The following is a 16,778-nucleotide window of genomic DNA, read 5'->3' on the forward strand; positions in this document are numbered from 1 at the left end:
GCACCCCTGTGTACTTAGCGTGGGCTAAGGCCCCTCCAGGTGCTCTATCCTAAGTTTTCCCATGCCTGTTCTGTTTGTGTCTCTGGCAATCGTTCGAGGGATCCTGAGGGATCCTGCTCTATCATCTGGCAGCCCAGGTGGCCCCGCTAGTCCCTCCTGTTAGCCTATGGAGGGAGGTGGAGGCTGTGGATGTGAATGTCCCAGGTCCACCTGCAACGGGCGCAGGTGCACAGACCCCCAGACACCCTTGATGCCGGTTGTTGTGGAATTTACAAAGATAATATAGTGAAAATACCAAGTGCACGCAGTGACCCCAAACAAAACACGAGAGCTTGCAGACTGGGAAAAAGTGTCTCCCACCAGAGGAGCTCAGTGGCACAGTGGGGAGCCTTCAGGTCAGGCCTTGGGGTCAAATGAGTGTCCCTAACTCTTATCGGTGAGTTTGCGGTTTTCGGAGCATTTTGGATTTTGGAATGGAGGCAGGGGGCTGCAGCTTTAGCCAATTCACTACTTCAGTCCAAAAAGCATGAGAAAGTTCCGCAGGGTGGGACGGTTCCTGGGGGCTGGTTCCATGACAGCCTGTAGGGGAAGTAGATTCTTGGGGAGGTCCTGTCTGGAACCCTCAGGGGACCAGGATCACCTTGTGCCAGCCTGTCCTACAGCGGGGGCTGGGGGATTTCCTGGTGGCCAAGCCCTCGGGATTCAGTATCATCACCAGGTGCAGTGGTGCACGCCTGTATTCCCAGCTACTTGGGAGGATGAGGCAGGAGGATTTCAAGCTTGAGGCCAGCCTCAGCAATTTAGCAAGGCCTTGTCTCAAAAATAAATAAATAAGTAAATAAATAAAGGCAAGGGATAGCTCAGTGGTGACTCAGGAGCCCCTGGTTTCAATCCCAGTGCCAAAGAGAGAAAGAGAGAAAAAATAACCCTCAGTATCCCTTGTACGGTGAAGAAGGGGCTTGGTAACCCCAAGAAACACAGCAGGAACCATTTACCCCAGGATTCTTAACCCAGGGGGCCCTCAGCTTCTTTTTTTCTTTTTCTTCTTTTTGTCCTGGGGATTGAACCCACAACCACTGAGCCACGTCCCCATCCTCTTTTTTTTTGGTACTGAGGATTGAACCCAGGGGCGCTCAACCACTGAGCCACGTCCCCAGCCCTTTTATACGTTTTATTTAGAGCCAGGGTCTCACTGAGTTGCTAAGTGCCTCACTAAGTTGGGGAGGCTGGCTTCGAACTCCTGATCCTCCTGCCTCGGCCTCCCAAGCAGCTAGGATCACAGGCGTGGGCTACTGCTCCCAGCAGTCCTCAGCTTCTGACCTCAGCACAAGACGACCAGTCCCTATAGGGTGGCATGTGACTCTGCAGAGCCAGGGGGACATTGTGCTCCCTTCATGGTTGACTCTTCATCCTGGGAATGCTCTGCCAGGGGACAGTTGTTGTTTAAGCTCCGCCCCCCCCCCACGTCGCCATCTAATGGCCTGGTTTAGGGGAAGCCAAAATTGAAACCCATCAGACGCAGAGGCATAGGCAGTGGCTGGGTCAACTCAACATGGGGACGGTTTCCAGGTCTGCAGTCTCTCCCAGGGGCCTTGCACCTTGAGCTCACTTTGATTTATTTCAACAAACGCTAAATTCAGAATTTTCAAAGGCAATTGCCCTTTCCTATTAGGTTTCTTTTGAAATGGAGAAGTCACAGAAGCAGGTTTGTAGGTATGAGTTGCCACACAGCAGGGGAGTGCACCGGGCGACTTGTTTTCCCTCACTGAGAGGCCAGAATAAAAGCATGAAGAAAGAATCTGCTATAGTAGGAAGGAGTTAGGTCAGATCCCAGGAAGAACTTCCAGGTTATGGAGGTCTGAAGCACAGGCATGGGACTTTGTATTGTTATTTTCTCCAGGACAGGATGACTTGCCTCTTCTTCCCTCAGCTGTCTGTGCTCCAGTGTGGAGATGGTGTCTCTTTTTCCCCGGGTAAGCCTGTGCACGGGAGGCCTGGTGGATTAGAATCTCCCACCCTGCTCACCCACCGATAGCAGGTCATCCTCTTGTAAAGTTTCCGAATAAGACTCACCACTGAATTCTAGAGTCCTTAGAGAAATCTTGGTCCAGTGGATCTCACTGCTGGGGAAACCAATGCTCAGAAGGATTCATGGGTCTTATGCATGGCTCTTGACCCAGGGGACAGGCTTCAGTCCTGTGACCTTCTTTCTGTGTGCCCTTGGGCTTGCTGAGGAGGACAGTTTGGGATTCAGGTCTTGGGGAAGCTGGTCCAGGCTGGGAGCCCTGGCTGTGTGACTACTTGAAGTCACTTCCAGTCACTCTCTTCCACAGTGGGTGGCTACCTGGTCCCCCAGGGCAGGGGATGCCCATGGAAGTTCCACGAGGGGTGTGTGTGTGTGTGTGTATGTGTGTGTATGTGCGTGCACACCCGTGTCTGTCTGTCTCCACGGTAAGTCAATCAGTCATGACCTGAGAGAGACTGCCCCGGGGGGCAGAAGAGGGTGTCTCAGCTGGACAAGTCGGGGCTGTTGCTCAGAGTCTTGGCTGAGCACTGTGGGTCTGTGGAGGCCTGGGGTGGCCCAGGACAGCGGCCCAGAAGATCCAGGCCTCCGGCTGGGAACCTGCACGCTGGACGCATCCACAAACTCAGCCATCTGCCAGCCGACAGCATTTCTTTTTTTAACCCCTGAAAAATATAGCCTGCCCAGCCTTCTGTGACACAGCTGGTGGCGGGTGGGGGCAGGATAATTATGGCCAGAGTGAAGGCAATACCGCGGCCAGGGGTGGGAGCGTGGCGGTGTTCGTTTGGACTCTCAGTAAACCGTGGCCTGTGTTATTTTCAGTTTAACTAATCCATTCATCCTGCCATCCATTCATTTATTCAACAAAAGGATATTGAGGATTATGTTGTGTTAAAAATCGCTGTGGCTCCCACTCACAGGGACCCAGACGGTGCCCACTTCAGCTCATTCCCTCTCACGGCCACCCTGTGAGGAGGGCCCAGGCCCTAGCTGCCTATGTGGCACTAACCCTGGAGAAGCCGAGAAGGAACCCCCTCTTTTTAGCAGACACAGCCTCAAGAGAGGACTGATCCTTTGTCAAAACCAAGTCAGGCTGAATCTGAGCATCCCCTGTCCCTCAACTGGGTGGCCCTTGCAGTGAACAAGCCCTGCTACTTAACAGTCCTGCTTTGAGGTGAGCACCATCATCCTTGGGTTACAGGAAACGGGTCTGAGCCCAGGAAGACGGTTCCCAAGGACATGGCCTCTCCAGGGACGAGAGTCTCCTGCAGGTCCAGAGCAGCACACGCTTGGCTGGGCAGAGCTGCTGGGCAGCAGGAGTCCTCATGGCCTTTGCTTATATTGCCATAAAGAGCTTCGTGCTGAGGTCCAAATGGCCATGGTGCACGCTCCTCAGGGCAGACTCAGTCCTGTGTGTTTTCTCAGTCTGCGAGTGGAGTCGGGCAGGATCTCTGTCAGCATTGGTTACATAAAGACCAAAGGTGCCAATGAGTGGAGAAACAATCTGGGTCCTTCCATGAGAGACCTCAGACACTGATTTGGGAAATGAGACATATATTTGGGTCATCACATGTGACAGCAAAGACAGGGCATGCTCTGCGAGCAGTTCTTCATCCACTAGGCACTCCTGGAGCTCACTGTGGACAGGTGTGGTACCAGGCCCTGGATGAAGGCTGGTGAACAAGCAGGTCCTGGCCTGCTCAGTATGGGGCTGGAGGAGGAGCAGCCTTGTGGGAAGGCATGGGCCATTTGGTTAAGGGGCATAGAGGGGGAGAAGGTAGACCAGAGGGCTGGCTGTTATTCTCAGACTCTCCAGACATTCCTCTGACCTATAAATGGGGTATCTTTAGGGGTTGGGTTGGGAGGATGGCTGAGCACTCCCAGGGCTGGGCACAGTCAAGCACAAGGTGGCCCTCTGCAGGTCAGCTGGGAGGATGGAGGTACTGATCGGAAGGGAAGCCACCAGCTCTATGTTGTGCCCCCTCTCTGGGACAAGGACAGTCACACGTCACATCATGACTAACTGGAGCCACTTCTGCAGTCTGGGGTGAGATGCTCTTGCAATCCTAAAAGGACTGCGAGGCTGCCTCCCTTGCTTCCTCCCCTGCCTGTCTCCAAGGCCAACCCTCTCCAGGGCTATTCCAAAGGCCCCTTGGGAAGGAGGGAACCGAGTTCCAGCTCTGCAGGCTGATGGAATCTTCTCTGGGTCACCGTAGCCTGTGACCAGCCACCTGTTACTCTTTGCAAACCGTTGCTGGAAGGAGACCTTCCTGCTGTGAACCAGCTGGCGCATGTTCCCTTAGCCTGGTAGGGTTCTGAGGTGGTGGAGGGCTCCGTAGAAGGGGTCCACTCCCCCACAGGCTTGGAGACCTGGGACACGTGGAATTGCTTAACTGGGCCTCAGTTTCTCCCCTCCTCATATGCCTGAACCGGGGTGTGAAGATGAACGTGCCACATGGGGGCACACACCACGTGTGCGGATGTGTGAGAAGCAGCCCTGCAGATGGGGGTTCTCGTGACGCAAGGGGTCGTGGTAGCGCCCCCTGTGCTTCCCCATGCTCTGCTGTACTTTTCAGGGTGTCAAGAGGGTCTGTTCCTTGACCCTCCACCTCTGGGGTGAGGAGGGGTCTCTGCCATATCTTTGGGGCTGGTGGCCAGGCACGTGCACCGGGAGGTGTGGGGAAAGGGGGCTTCCGGGAGGGGGCGACAGTGGGATGTGGTGCAGGGGAGTCTTTGGCGGGGCAGGCGTGGCGGGGCGGCGGGGCGCGGCGAGCGTCCCAGCCTTCCGGAGGTGGAGGTGCGGGGTAGGGGGTGGGCTCCCAGGTGCTCTCTCTTTAAAAGGCCGGCGGAAGCGCCGCGCGCTCGACCCGCACTTGCAGCGCAAACTTGCCGGGCTGGGCTCGCGCCTCCCGGGTGCGGCAGCGGCCGTGGGCGCCAGGGCGAGCGGCTGCGGCCCCCTCGCCGGTTCGCGCTCCCGCCCCGCCCGCAGCCTCCCCTCCGCGTCTTCCTCGCTCTTCCCGTCTCTCGCTGCCTCGCTCTCTCGCTCGCTCTCCAGCGCGCTCTCTGGCTTGCTCTCATTTTTTTTCCTGCTGCTGTTGCCGCTGCCGCCGCCGCGGCGCCGCTCGGCGCCCGCACCTCGGCCGGCTGCGCTGGCTGTTCTGCTCCCGCTCCGCTCCCTTCCTAGCCCGGAGCCCTTGGCAGGATCCAGCTCCCTGGACCGTCTCGCCCGCGCTCTCGGGCTCGGACGCTGGGCTTCGCGGCCGCGGGAGTCGGGCTCGCCGCCGCTCCCAGCTTGCTCTCTCTCCCCGGAGCAGCCGCCGAACGCCGCGCGCTTGGCGGCGGCTCCAGTCGATCGGCTGCAGGCTCATCCCGCTGCGTCCGGGACTCCGGGCGGCTCCGTGCCGGGCTCGGTCCTCAGCGTCAGCGCCGCCCGCCGCGACCGGGCTCCGGGCACCGCAAGAACCGAACGTCCGGCCGCCGCCTCCCTGCGCCCCCAGGGCGGGCGGGCGCTACCGGACCCCTCGGCACGGCTTAAACCTCGCCGGCTCGGGGTGAGTTGTGGCCCGAGGGGAACGAGCAGAGGGGACTGTGCCCTCCGGCCTCCTGGGGCGCGGGCTGCGGTGGAGACACCGAGGCTCGGGGAGGTGGCCTCCCGCGAGGTCCCGCGCTCGGGGTACCCCGAGGAGAGCCGGCGAACCGAAGCCCTCGAGGCCTGAGGGTGCGGGACCCGGGCTAGAGGGTCTCCCCTCGGGGCAGAGACCCCCCCTCTCCGGATGCCTCCGAGGGAAGGAGTGGGGCAGCGGCTGTTTTGAGGGTCTGGGGGAAAGTAGTGTCGCTGTGGTCAGCGGCTATGTCAGGTTCCATCGGATGGAGGGTCTTGCCAGCTCCCAGGTGGGGGCGGCGGCATTAGCGCGCGGCTCTGCGGAGAGCAGGGCAGGCGGGGGCGCGGGGCATTATTTGCACCTCTCCTCCGCGGTCTCCCGGAGGGAGGGCAGCGCCAGCCTCGCGCGCCTTGGCTCCCATGCCAGGCACCGCGTCCGGCTCTGGTGCCCGCCCCAGCGCCGCCTTCGCCACCGGCCAGAGCCTGATAACCGCTGACCCGCAGCGGCTTAGGGCATCCCCGTAGGTCTGGGGTCTCCCCGATGTCCCGGGATTTCAGGGTCAGGCGCTCTCCGGACACTCAGGACCATCCCTCCCTGAGACCCTGAAGAACCTGAGTCTCTACGCTGCAACCTGGAGAGGGGAGCGCCCGTGTGGATCTGTGTGTGCATGTGTGTGCGCGCGTGTGCTGGGGGGAGGCCCCTGCTCAGGGGTCGGTCTTCCCCGGCGCCCGCAGGCTGGAGGCGTCCCCTTCCCGTGCGGGGGCGGGGCCGGGAGGTGGAGGACCCGACTGCGAGGGGCGCCCCCGCACCCTGGAGGTCTGAATCTGTTTGTGCTGAGATGGGGCAGCGGTGGCGGTGGCAGGGAGTCCTGAGCCCGAACGTACGAGCGCCCCCTGCCCCTAGGCTCTGATTGACACCCTCACCCCCTCCCCGCGACTGTCAGTCCTTTTTGGAGGGGCGCCTCGGTTCTTTACCTTCTCTCCTCACCATGCCTGCTCCTGGCGAAGGGAGAAAACTGGCATTTCGGAATACAGACTGAGCTGGGTTTACCGAACTGGAAGACACAAGATTGTCAGAGTGGTGGCTGCTCCTCTGTCAGTCTGGAAGGAAGCTGGAGGTGATGGGGGAGGGCATGTTCTGTGTGTGTGTCCCCATACTAGATTCACCCCGTCTATTCTGGGGTGAGAGTGGAGGTTTATGCAGGCCGGGAGGCCAGCTGGAAGGGCGTGGGTACCGAGCACTCTGGTCCCATAGAGCACTATCTGCAGTGCTCCACCTCACATCCCCAGGCCAGCCCATGTGGAGGCAAGGAACCTTTGCATGCCATCTCTCCACTGCTCAGGATGTGGCCCAGGCCTGCCCCACTTTCTCCCTGGGCTCAGGCTCTGCGTGTGCCTGGAGGAAGAGCTTCCACCAAGAGCGGAGAACTCTAGGACCTTCCTGAGGTTCGGGAAGTGCCCCTTCGGAGGAGCCTAGAGACTCCTGGGTGGGGCACCCTTGGCAGAGGTACCCTGTCTGTCCTGGGCAGGCCACGGGGCCTGCAAAGAGGGTCTGGCTGCAGTGGGGAGGGGGTTGGAGCCTTTGTCCCCTCTCCCTGTCCTCCTCCCCTCACTTAGCCCTGGGATAGACGCGCCTGCTCACTTGTGAATGAGGGGACCACTGTCTTCACCTCCTCTGGCTTTCATCCTTTTAGACATAAGCTTTCCCCACCTGCCAACACCTTCGCATCTTTTAGGAACAAAACACCCCCAAAAGTTATCCCATCCCTGGAAGGAAGCCAGCAGTGTTTAACTTAAAGGATGTCCTATGAATGGTGCGTTTCAGGAGAGACATATGAGCAGGGAGATGCAGCTTGTTACAGAGCTGGTCCTGAGCAGGCAGTGGAGGCGGGGGCCTGTCAGGAGTTGATCTGCTTCTTGGCCTTAGTGGTCTGGCTGGGGCCGCTCCTCCATCCCCCTCCCTCCTCATCCCAGAGACCTGTGTCTGGCGGTTTAGCTCTACCCTGTTGGAGGTGGGACATCTCTGGGAGAGGAGGTGGTGAGCCAGCCTGTGAGTATGCTATCTAGAAGGGTCAGGGGGCCAGTCCCACCCCTTCCTGAGCGGTCCACGACCCAGCCCCCAGGCTGTTTGACCACATGGTGCTAGCCCTGCTGCACGGGACAGCTGGTAGGAAGAGATGGGAGCAGGACCCATGGGCTCCTGAGCTTTTAATTATAGCTAGTAGACATGTCCTCTCCCTAGACAAGCGTGGAGCAGGCAGCCCCTAATTACCACCCACCCCAAGACATCTATCCACCCTGCTGTCCTCCTCTGCTCAGCCTAGAACCCAACTTTCCAGTGGGCAGGCCCCGCTGGCAGCCTGGGCAGCTGGGCCTGCCGGCTGCCGGCTGGAAGGTTATCTCACTTCTGCAGAGTGGCCGCCGCCGTGGCCGCTTGGAGAAGGCTGTGGGGGAGCTGGCATCTGGGCTGGGGCCCTGCTCGCTGGGGCTGGCGGAAGAGATGCTGGCTGGGTGGGCCCACCTGAGGCAGGAGGCTGAGAGGCAGTGGGGACTTGTCTGCTGGGCAGCGGGCCTGGGGCAGGGGAACCCCAGCTTCCTGTCACTGCCACTCAACCCTTATTTCCATGAGTGCCAACTCTGCCCTTGTTGCCTGGGACCCTCCAAAGTCCCAGGGGTTTCACTCCTTTGGCGTGGGAGGGCTTGGTCACACTCTGTGGGGCTCCTGTGTCTCCCTTTGGCCTCCATCTCTGCTGCTCTCCCTCCCTGGGCTGGTGACTCCTCATTCCCAACCAGCTTCCTTTGTCCCTGCCAGTGCAGGAGTTACAGGCTCTGGTGACTTCTGTCCCCTACTTCCCTGCCTCTCTTTCCTGGCCTGGGCCTGCAGGGAGTGGAACTTGCTTAGAGAAGTGGCCAGCTCAGCCCGCTGGCTGCCTCCTGGCCTTGCCTCCTAGCCTGTGGGCCAAGAGATGCTGTTCCAGCCTGTTCCTGTGTCTTTTGGCTCCTTGGAAAAATGAATACCACAAGGATAGTAAAAACCACCCCTTAAATTAGAGCTGATGCCTCCTGTCAAAATGTTTTATTATTAACCTCCCCATTGAGCAATCTCAAGGCTGCAGTGAGGCATAAATATATGTGTACACACGTACGTTAAATAAATTGAGGAACGCAGTGCATAATGACATTATGGGGACCCCATTCAATGAAGGTAGAGATTATCAGCAGTAATTGGGAAACGACAGCCCTAATGACAGCCTATGCCATTTGGGGCCAAGCAACATGGGTCAGGTTAAGCCACCCAGCTCCCTTGGAGAAGGCCCTGGCCACCCTGGTTGTGAGGGGGCCCTTTGATGGCAGAGTCCAGGAGCTCTCCTGGTTTGGGCCACCTGCATTGAGACCAGCAGCTCTGGGTTCCACCTGGTCCCCCATACCTGGCCTCCCATAGCACCCCTCCACTCCCTGGGCTGGACCTGCTTTCTGTTTGGGGCAGGACTTCTAGTAAAAACACTGTTCTCACTACAGGGTTATTTGAAGTTTAAATATAGAAATGGAGATTGGGACTTGACCTGGATTCTGAAGCTCTGGTGGGTGATTGATCCTCAGATGTCACTCACTGCCCCATCTTGGTGCCTGGCTGTGGTGTGGCCCCTGGGCACTGCATTACATCCATGGCTGTGCAGGACAGTAGAGTCTGGTTGTGGGCGGGGCCAAGGCAGCGGCGCCAGGTGTCCTGAGCAGTGCTGGGCTTGGGGAGCTCCAGTTTAAGGAGGGGGACAGGAAGGGGAGGAGGGGAGGAGGCCGTGGGGTGGGAAGCTCACAATAGCACCAGCTGCAGACAAAGACACTTGCCCACTTGGGCTCTGTGTTGGAAAGTGAGGGACACTGGTGTCACCGAGGGCTGGGGGAGTTGGGGTGGGAAGGAAGGCTGGGGGTCGACGTGGACAAGGAGGTCTGCTAGTTGGTGGAGACCTGGGCAGTATGAACGTGGGGGCCGGCCCCTGGCTCTGGGAGCAGAGGAAGGTCAGTGCTGGTGTGTTCTGTGCTGTTCTGGGGGACAAGGGCCTGTGACCTGTGCTAACCTTGCGGTGATCCAGTGCTGGAGCAGTGGGTGAGGCTCGTTCCAACTGTCCTGAGCGGCCATGCCTACACAGGTAGCTGCCCTTATGGGCCTCAGGTTTCAAGAGAGGCCCTGTCTCTCACCATGCTCCAAGCCCTCGAGGAGCCCCTTATTTCTTCATCCACTTGGTGGCCTATAAGGGCCTGCTTAGTCTTGGCTAGGTGGCATTTCTTGCCTTACCCCATCTGCAGTCCTTCCCACTGCCCTCCAGGTAGCCAGACTCCTTGTATTTCCTAGCACTGAAGCTAAGCCCATGCCCACCTCAGAGCCTTTGAACTTGCTGTTGTACCTGGAATGTATTTCTTCCAGATTTCTATCTACGAGTCCCATGCCTTGTAATTTCTGGTCAGTGTCACCTCCTCAGAGAAGCCTTCCCTGATTCTTCCCTTGTGAAGTAGCCCCTCTGGGTCGTTCCTTCTTCCACTTTATCTTCCACAGCCTGGATCCCCTGAAGAGTCCCACGCAGTGCTCCCCTGGGCCCACGGGTGTGAGTGGGCTGTGTCACCCCCAGAGCAACGGGGTCACATGGCAAGCGCTCAGCCCACATTTGAATGAAAGACCAAATGGTGGTGGAAGAAGGGGTCACATTCTACATGGGACCACACCACAGCTTTGGGAACTTGCTGTGAGGCCCGAGCTCCCTTGGTGGAGTGGAAGCACCGCGGCAGGTCCCCTGCCTTGGCCTCCGTCCTGGTGCGGCTGCAGTGGTGGCGCTGGGCAGGGACTTGACTGTCATTCATTTTGTGTTTTCTGTGTTTTGGGCCTTGAACTGGGTACAGGGAGTGCAGAGATGAGAAGGGTGCTTGTCACATGACCCTTAGTGTGTTCCCAGGTCATCAGGGTCAAAAAACAGCATGGCAGGCTCTGCAGGGGCCCGAGGTGATGGGAATTGGGAAAATCAGAGCAGGCTTCCTGGAGGAGGAGGAGCCCTCAGCTGCTTTTTGAAGGGAGGGAATCACAGTTTGGGGCACGGCAGGACACTCGATTTCAAGTCGCTCTCTTCTTAGTTTCCACTGGCATTAAGCTAGGGAATTAGGTCCTCCTCCCGCCCCTCCTCCCTTCCATACGTATTTCTCTAGTGCATCTCACCCCGTGGCCAGCACAGAACTGGTCACCTCTGCGTCAGGCTCTTATTGTGGCAGAACAGAGAGGGGGGCTGCTGGAGTGGAGTCTGGGTTTTAGAGCTCAGAGGGGCTCCCAGTCCAGGTGGGGGAGACCAGTCAGCCTGTGGGGGGCGCAGGAAAGGAGGCTGGGGAGCCAGAGCCCTCTTAGAGCAGGGCTGCTCTTCAGAATGAGTCCTTGCTGGTCCGGGGGGTCAAAGGTTCCACCCCCAGCCCATCAGTCCTGAGTTTACTGCCCCAAACCCTGTCCCCAGCTCCACCACTAGAACCTGGCCCCTGTGGTGAAGAATTGTCCGGAAAAGACTCCTGTAATAAGATGGGCTACCTGGGAGGGCTGGTCATCATCACCTCCCCTCATGTCCCTTGTCCACTTCACCCTGCTGGGGATGCCAGCGTAGGCTGTGGGGGATGGCTGTGCTTCTAGGGTTGGGAGGTGCCAGCTGGTCATGCCGGTGGGGATCACACTGGGCCTGGCTTGCTGTGCAGCTGGGGTTGGCGGAAAGGCTCCAGGTGACCAGGATCTGAGCCCTGTCCATTTGGGATGAGACTGTCCAGCAAACCACACCTCTGCCCAGCCAGGGGGTGGCAAAGAGAGGCCATTGGTGAAGGAAGGGGAGAGTCCTTCAGTTCCCTCTCACCGTCCCCACGAGGCGTCTGGACAGCTCAGGAGACCCAAAGCCTGCTCTGCCCACCATCTCGCAGTCCCAGAGCTTCCTGAGCCCCTGGGCAGGGCTGGGCTCTGCACAGGGAGGGTGACTAGAGGTGAAAGGTGCTGTGGGATATGGGTAAGATGGGAGGCGAGAGGACGGGGTCGGGTGCCACAGGATAAAGGAGCAAGACGCAGGGAAGGAGGTGTGGGGTGCGCTCCTGGCCACCCTGACGGCACCCGCCTGTCTCCTGTGGGAAGGCCCTCAGAAGGCCAAGTGCAGGAGACGGTGTCTCTGGCTCTGGCCCCAACCCTGAGGAGCAAGGTACAAAGCTCTTCCCTCTCTTTATTGTACTGTTTGGGTTTTGTTCTATTTCATTGGTTTTGGAAGAATAAAAAGCAGCTCAGTGAAAAATAATTGGAGGTTTAGTAAGTCTCGGTGGTTCCCTTCAGATCTGGTGTTGTTCTGTGGTCTGTGGTTCTGCCTGGCTCGGGCCTGGCTGGGGAGGGCAGAGCCTGCTCCTCAGGGCAGCAGCGATCCCGAGGCCCCCCCCACAGGCCCTCCCTCAGGTGCCAGGGGGCCCTCAGCTGGCATGGCTGGGGACTCCCCTGCCCTGACTGTGGCCGAGGGGTAAGGGGCAGCCTGCAGCTGCTTGCCAGCTCTCCCAAGAATGTTCTGGAAAACACTGTTAGCCTGTGAGCTGTCTGTGTGGAGAGGGAAGGATGGCCTCCCTTCCCCTCTGCCCCTGGTCCCTGCTCCTTCTAGGCCCTCATCCTTCAGGGGAGGAACCAGGGAATAGAGGGGGGGAGAAAAGAAAAGTGGGGTGAGGCCCCCCTCAGCTGGGCTTGGCTCGGATCTGCAGCTGTCCTGGGGTTTCCCTGGGGAGGCCCCCACTCACTGCCCCAGGCTTGAGCTTCCCTGGCTATTTTGGATTTGGCCAGGGGGTGGGGAGAGTCTAAGGACTGGGGAAAGGACTTAAAGAAGGACCCCCTCCTGCCCCGGCCTGCTCCCCCTCCGGGGCTGGTGGAGGCAGCGGTGGGAAGGAGCACGGGGCGCCTCCCCCGCCCCTGCTCTCCTGGCTTCTTTCACTCCTGTTACATGATCAAAGGCAGGAGGGGAGGCTAAAAGAGGCAGCGGTTTGCCCGGCTCTCTGGAGGAGCTCGGAAAGGCAGGCCCAGTAGGACTTGCAGGGATCTGAGGGGCTTGGGGCGGGGCCTGGGCCTCGGGGCTCTTGGTTCTGACCCTGCGGGTGTCTGCCCTTGTCCTCTCCAAGGCCTCCTGCCCGTGGGTCCCCGTGTGCACCCGCTGCTCAGCTCGGATGTGCGCAGGCCTCACAGGGAAGCCAGCACCGAGCCCCCATGAAGGATCTGGAAGCCTGAGCACGGCCCGGCTGTTGAAGCGGCTGCGCGTCGGCCTCCCGGGCTGAGTCTGCCCTGCTGTGGCACACTCTGTCACCATGCCAAGATCCCTCCATTTGAAATTCATGGAAACCAATCATGAACTCACAGGGCGTCAGGGCTGGCAGGGACTGAAGGATTGGCCGGCTGGTCCAGTGCGGGGAGCTGCAGGGGTGTGGGCACCCTGCACACCCTCACATCCCCTGGTTCCCTGTCACTTGAGTGTGAGATGGGGACAAAAACACCACACGGCTCACAGGGCGGAAAAACGTAAGGAAGGCACCGAGAGTGGTGCCCGGCAGGCAACTGTGCACAGCCATTGGCTCCCTGGGCCCTGTCACCAGACAGACAGTGTCTCCTTGAGTAGACTCTCTCCTACCTGCAGCAGGAAGTCTAGTATCCTTGAACCCTGCCTGTACATAGGTTTCTTCATGATTCTACCATCATTATGACGACAGAAAATATGCCCAAGGGGAAGTATAGCCCTTAGACTGGATTTTGCTCCAATTCACCCATTTTACAGATTTTGAAACTGAGGACCAGACAGGCTGTGCCTTGCACAGTAGTAACAGACTGGAGTTGTGGAGGGGTTTCTCCAGTTTCTCTTTTCTGAATTGCCTGGTGCTGGCATTAGCAACCCAGCGCCCGCCTCCTTTCACTCTGTCTAGGAAAGAGATCTCATAGACTCATCCACAAGACGGTGTGGGCTCCACCTACCTGGCCTCCCCATCCCCTGGGTTTTGGAAGCATTGGCCTTCAGCCCTGGGTCACTGGTTCCTGGAGATGGTGGCATTATGAAATCATCTTTGGACTTCCTCAGAGCTCCCTGGGTGGCTGAGCTGGCTTCCACACCAGCTTTTCTTTTTCTTTTCTCTGTCTGGCGCTGGCTGGGGATTGTAGGGGAGCTCTCCAGCTGAGCCACATTCCCAGCCCCTTTTATTTTTTGTTTGGAGACAGGGCGTTGCTAAGTTGCCAAAGGCCAGCCTTGAACTTGCTGTACTCCAGCCTCAGCCTCCTCAGTACCTGGGATTACAGGCATGTGCCACTGCAAACCTGTACACATCTTGATTGGCTGGGTGACATTGGAAGAGCCATGATTTGCATTCGGGCCACTGGTTTGCCCGCAGAGTGTGGCTAGAGGGAATTAGTAGCCATACTCTTGGCTCCTGAGGAGCTCAAGTGGAGGGACCATTTCAGTGAGTGAGGTGAGGGTCTGCAGAGGCCGAAGCCCAGGAGCTGAGGCTGGCTTCTGGGATGTCACACCATGTCCCTCCTTCCTCTTGGCCCAGAACTGGAGCAGTCAGGGCCTTTGTGGGGGGGATATTGGTGGGGCAGGGCTGGATCCAAGACCTCCACTTGGCCTTGATGGAGGTGCCATGTCTCTGGGGAAACCTCTCAATCCAAACACGAATCCTTTTTCAGCTCTCTGGGGAAACTGAGGCATAGAATGGCCAAGAGGCATCCTGGTCTGCATTTGTCCAACCCCTGGGGAAGGGGACTCGGGAGCTGGCCTCGGGAGCTGGCCTCCCAGCCAAGCCCTGACTCCCTGACTCTCTAGGTGGAGGGAAGGAGGCTGCTGGCTTTGGGCAGGGAGCCTGGGCAAGGGAAGGAACCCCCGGGGGAAATTAGCCCAAATTAGCAGTGAGAATGAGGCAGAGCTGGTGTTCTCTCCTCTACCCTTGCAGATAAATATTTAATCACAACAACAATAATAATGACGACGATCATAATAATGTGCAGTAGCTCAGGCCGTAACCTGAGCCCCACTCACAGGGAGGGGTGTGGGGAGTGGAGAAGGGTGATCCAGAAAGGAGAGACAGAGAGAGTCAGGAAGGGGTGAGGGAGCAAAAAGGAGTCGCTGGAGTTTATCCTCCGCCTGGGACAGTTGAGCCGCTGGGTGGGAACGTGCGAGTGGAGGGCCCCCCATGTCCTCATGGATCAGGAGGAAAATCCAGAACCCCACATCCCTGTTCTCCTCGGCCTTCCCCGGCCTTCAGCATGAGCTGGGCTCATCTGGGGAACCACAGCCACCCCTTGTTGCCTTCTTGGTTTCTAAGTCCCCAAAGAGTCAACAAGTCTCCGATTCCAGAGCCTGGAGCTGGGAAGCCTGGGGAGTCTCTCTGGGCCTCAGTTTCCTCATCTCTAAAATGGGTTTGGGCACAGCAAAGCTGGTTTCTTTCTTTGGCTCCTGCAGGCATGTTGAGGAAGGCCTCCTCCCCAGCCCTTCCTGCGGTTCCTAGGAAGTGTGCTGTCTGACGCCTGGGCCTCTGATGGCCGTGGGCACTGGCCCTGGGCAGTCCTCAAACGTGACCTAATTTCTGCCTCAAACTCTCCCATTTCAACCAGAGTTGAGCCGCAGCTGGGAGAAAACCCAGTAGAGGAGATTTATGGAGTCTTTGGCGATAACCTCCAGCATCTCCCTCTCCCAGGCTCCTGATGAGAGATCAGAATAGCTAATGTCTTCTCTGGATTTGTGTTTGATATTTTCTCTCTCTCTCTCTCAGGTTGGTAGGAGAGGACTGGAGCTGGTTTCTCCTTGATGCCAGGATACGCAAGCTAGGACCTCTTCACCCTTCCACAGTCATCCATGAAGATCCGGCCTGCAGGACTTGGGGATCAGAGTGTTCCTGCTGCCTCGTCGGCTCCTGCCTGCCATCTGTGGGCCTGGACTGTGTGGGCCACTGAGCACTGCCCAGGTGACAAGGAGGAGGGCAGAGAGAGCCCCAGCATGGCTGTCCCAGCTGGCCACCCCTGGCCACCCTACTGCTGAAGCAGCCTGCCCCTGCGCACCCAGGCTGGAGGACCCGGGGCTTGTGAGGGCTAGGAGGGGCCACCGTTCATGGGTCTCTAGGTATTTCCGAGATGCCTGGAAAGAGAGGCTGGGGCTGGTGGTGGGCCCGGCTGCCCCTCTGCCTGCTCCTCAGCCTTTACGGCCCCTGGGTGCCTTCCTCCCTGGGGAAGCCCAAAGGCCACCCCCACATGAACTCCATCCGCATAGACGGGGACATCACCCTGGGAGGCCTGTTCCCAGTGCATGGCCGGGGCTCGGAGGGCAAGGCCTGTGGAGAACTCAAGAAGGAGAAGGGCATCCACCGGCTGGAGGCCATGCTCTTTGCCCTGGATCGCATCAACAATGACCCGGACCTGCTGCCCAACATCACGCTGGGCGCCCGCATTCTGGACACCTGCTCGAGGGACACCCATGCCCTGGAGCAGTCACTGACCTTTGTGCAGGCGCTCATCGAGAAGGACGGCACGGAGGTCCGCTGTGGCAGCGGTGGCCCGCCCATCATCACCAAGCCCGAGCGCGTGGTGGGTGTCATCGGTGCTTCAGGGAGCTCGGTCTCCATCATGGTGGCCAACATCCTGCGCCTCTTTAAGGTTAGTGCCCGGGGTGGGGCCTGGAGGTGTGCTTCCGCCAACCGCCCTAGTCCCCCAAGGCCAGGAGGGGGACCTAGCCAGCCCGTGTCTCTCCTCTCCTCTTCCCTTCCTGCCTCCTCGGGAGTCTCACCTGGAGCCTGTCTGAGGGCGGGGGTCAGTCCTCTGGCCTCAGTGTGTTGTCCTGTTCCGTGATCAGAGCGTGGGCACAGCCGCGAGGGCCACGCGGAGGGACCCGGCTCGCCGGCGCTGACCATGGTGCTGACCATGGTGCTGACCATGGTACTGAAGCAGCGGCCAATGGCAGCCCCAGGCGGGACTCCATGCCTCCCTGGGGAACTTGGAACCAGGAGGGTAATACAGAAGAAAGGAGGAGATGGGCAGACAGACAGATGAAAAGACAGACACGTGGGGAGAAGGACGGGCAGGCGGATGAAAAGAGAGCGGAAGTGGAAACGCTGGAGATTTGCAGGGAGGAAAAAGCAAGACTTTTGTTT

The 16,778-nt window shown here is 58.9% G+C and overlaps 1 protein-coding gene across 2 annotated transcripts in view; it reads left to right on the forward strand.

Annotated features, from left to right (window-relative positions):
• The first annotated feature begins 5,455 nt into the window (after positions 1-5,455).
• Grm4 (glutamate metabotropic receptor 4) overlaps positions 5,456-16,778 on the forward strand; it is a 100,810-nt gene continuing 89,487 nt past the window's right edge. For both annotated transcript variants that reach the window (XM_046464520.2, XM_058585591.1), the window contains exons 1-2: positions 5,456-5,574; positions 15,408-16,284. In XM_046464520.2, the coding sequence (XP_046320476.1) occupies positions 15,766-16,284 (519 nt within the window). In that variant the 5' untranslated portion in view covers positions 5,456-5,574; positions 15,408-15,765. The remainder of the gene's footprint in view (positions 5,575-15,407; positions 16,285-16,778) is intronic.

The sequence above is a fragment of the Marmota monax genome, unplaced genomic scaffold (genome assembly GCF_021218885.2).
Source record: "Marmota monax isolate L192 unplaced genomic scaffold, Marmota_monax_Labrador192_F-V1.1 WCK01_AAM20220418_F8-fsc00211, whole genome shotgun sequence".
NCBI classification, from domain to species: domain Eukaryota; kingdom Metazoa; phylum Chordata; class Mammalia; order Rodentia; family Sciuridae; genus Marmota; species Marmota monax.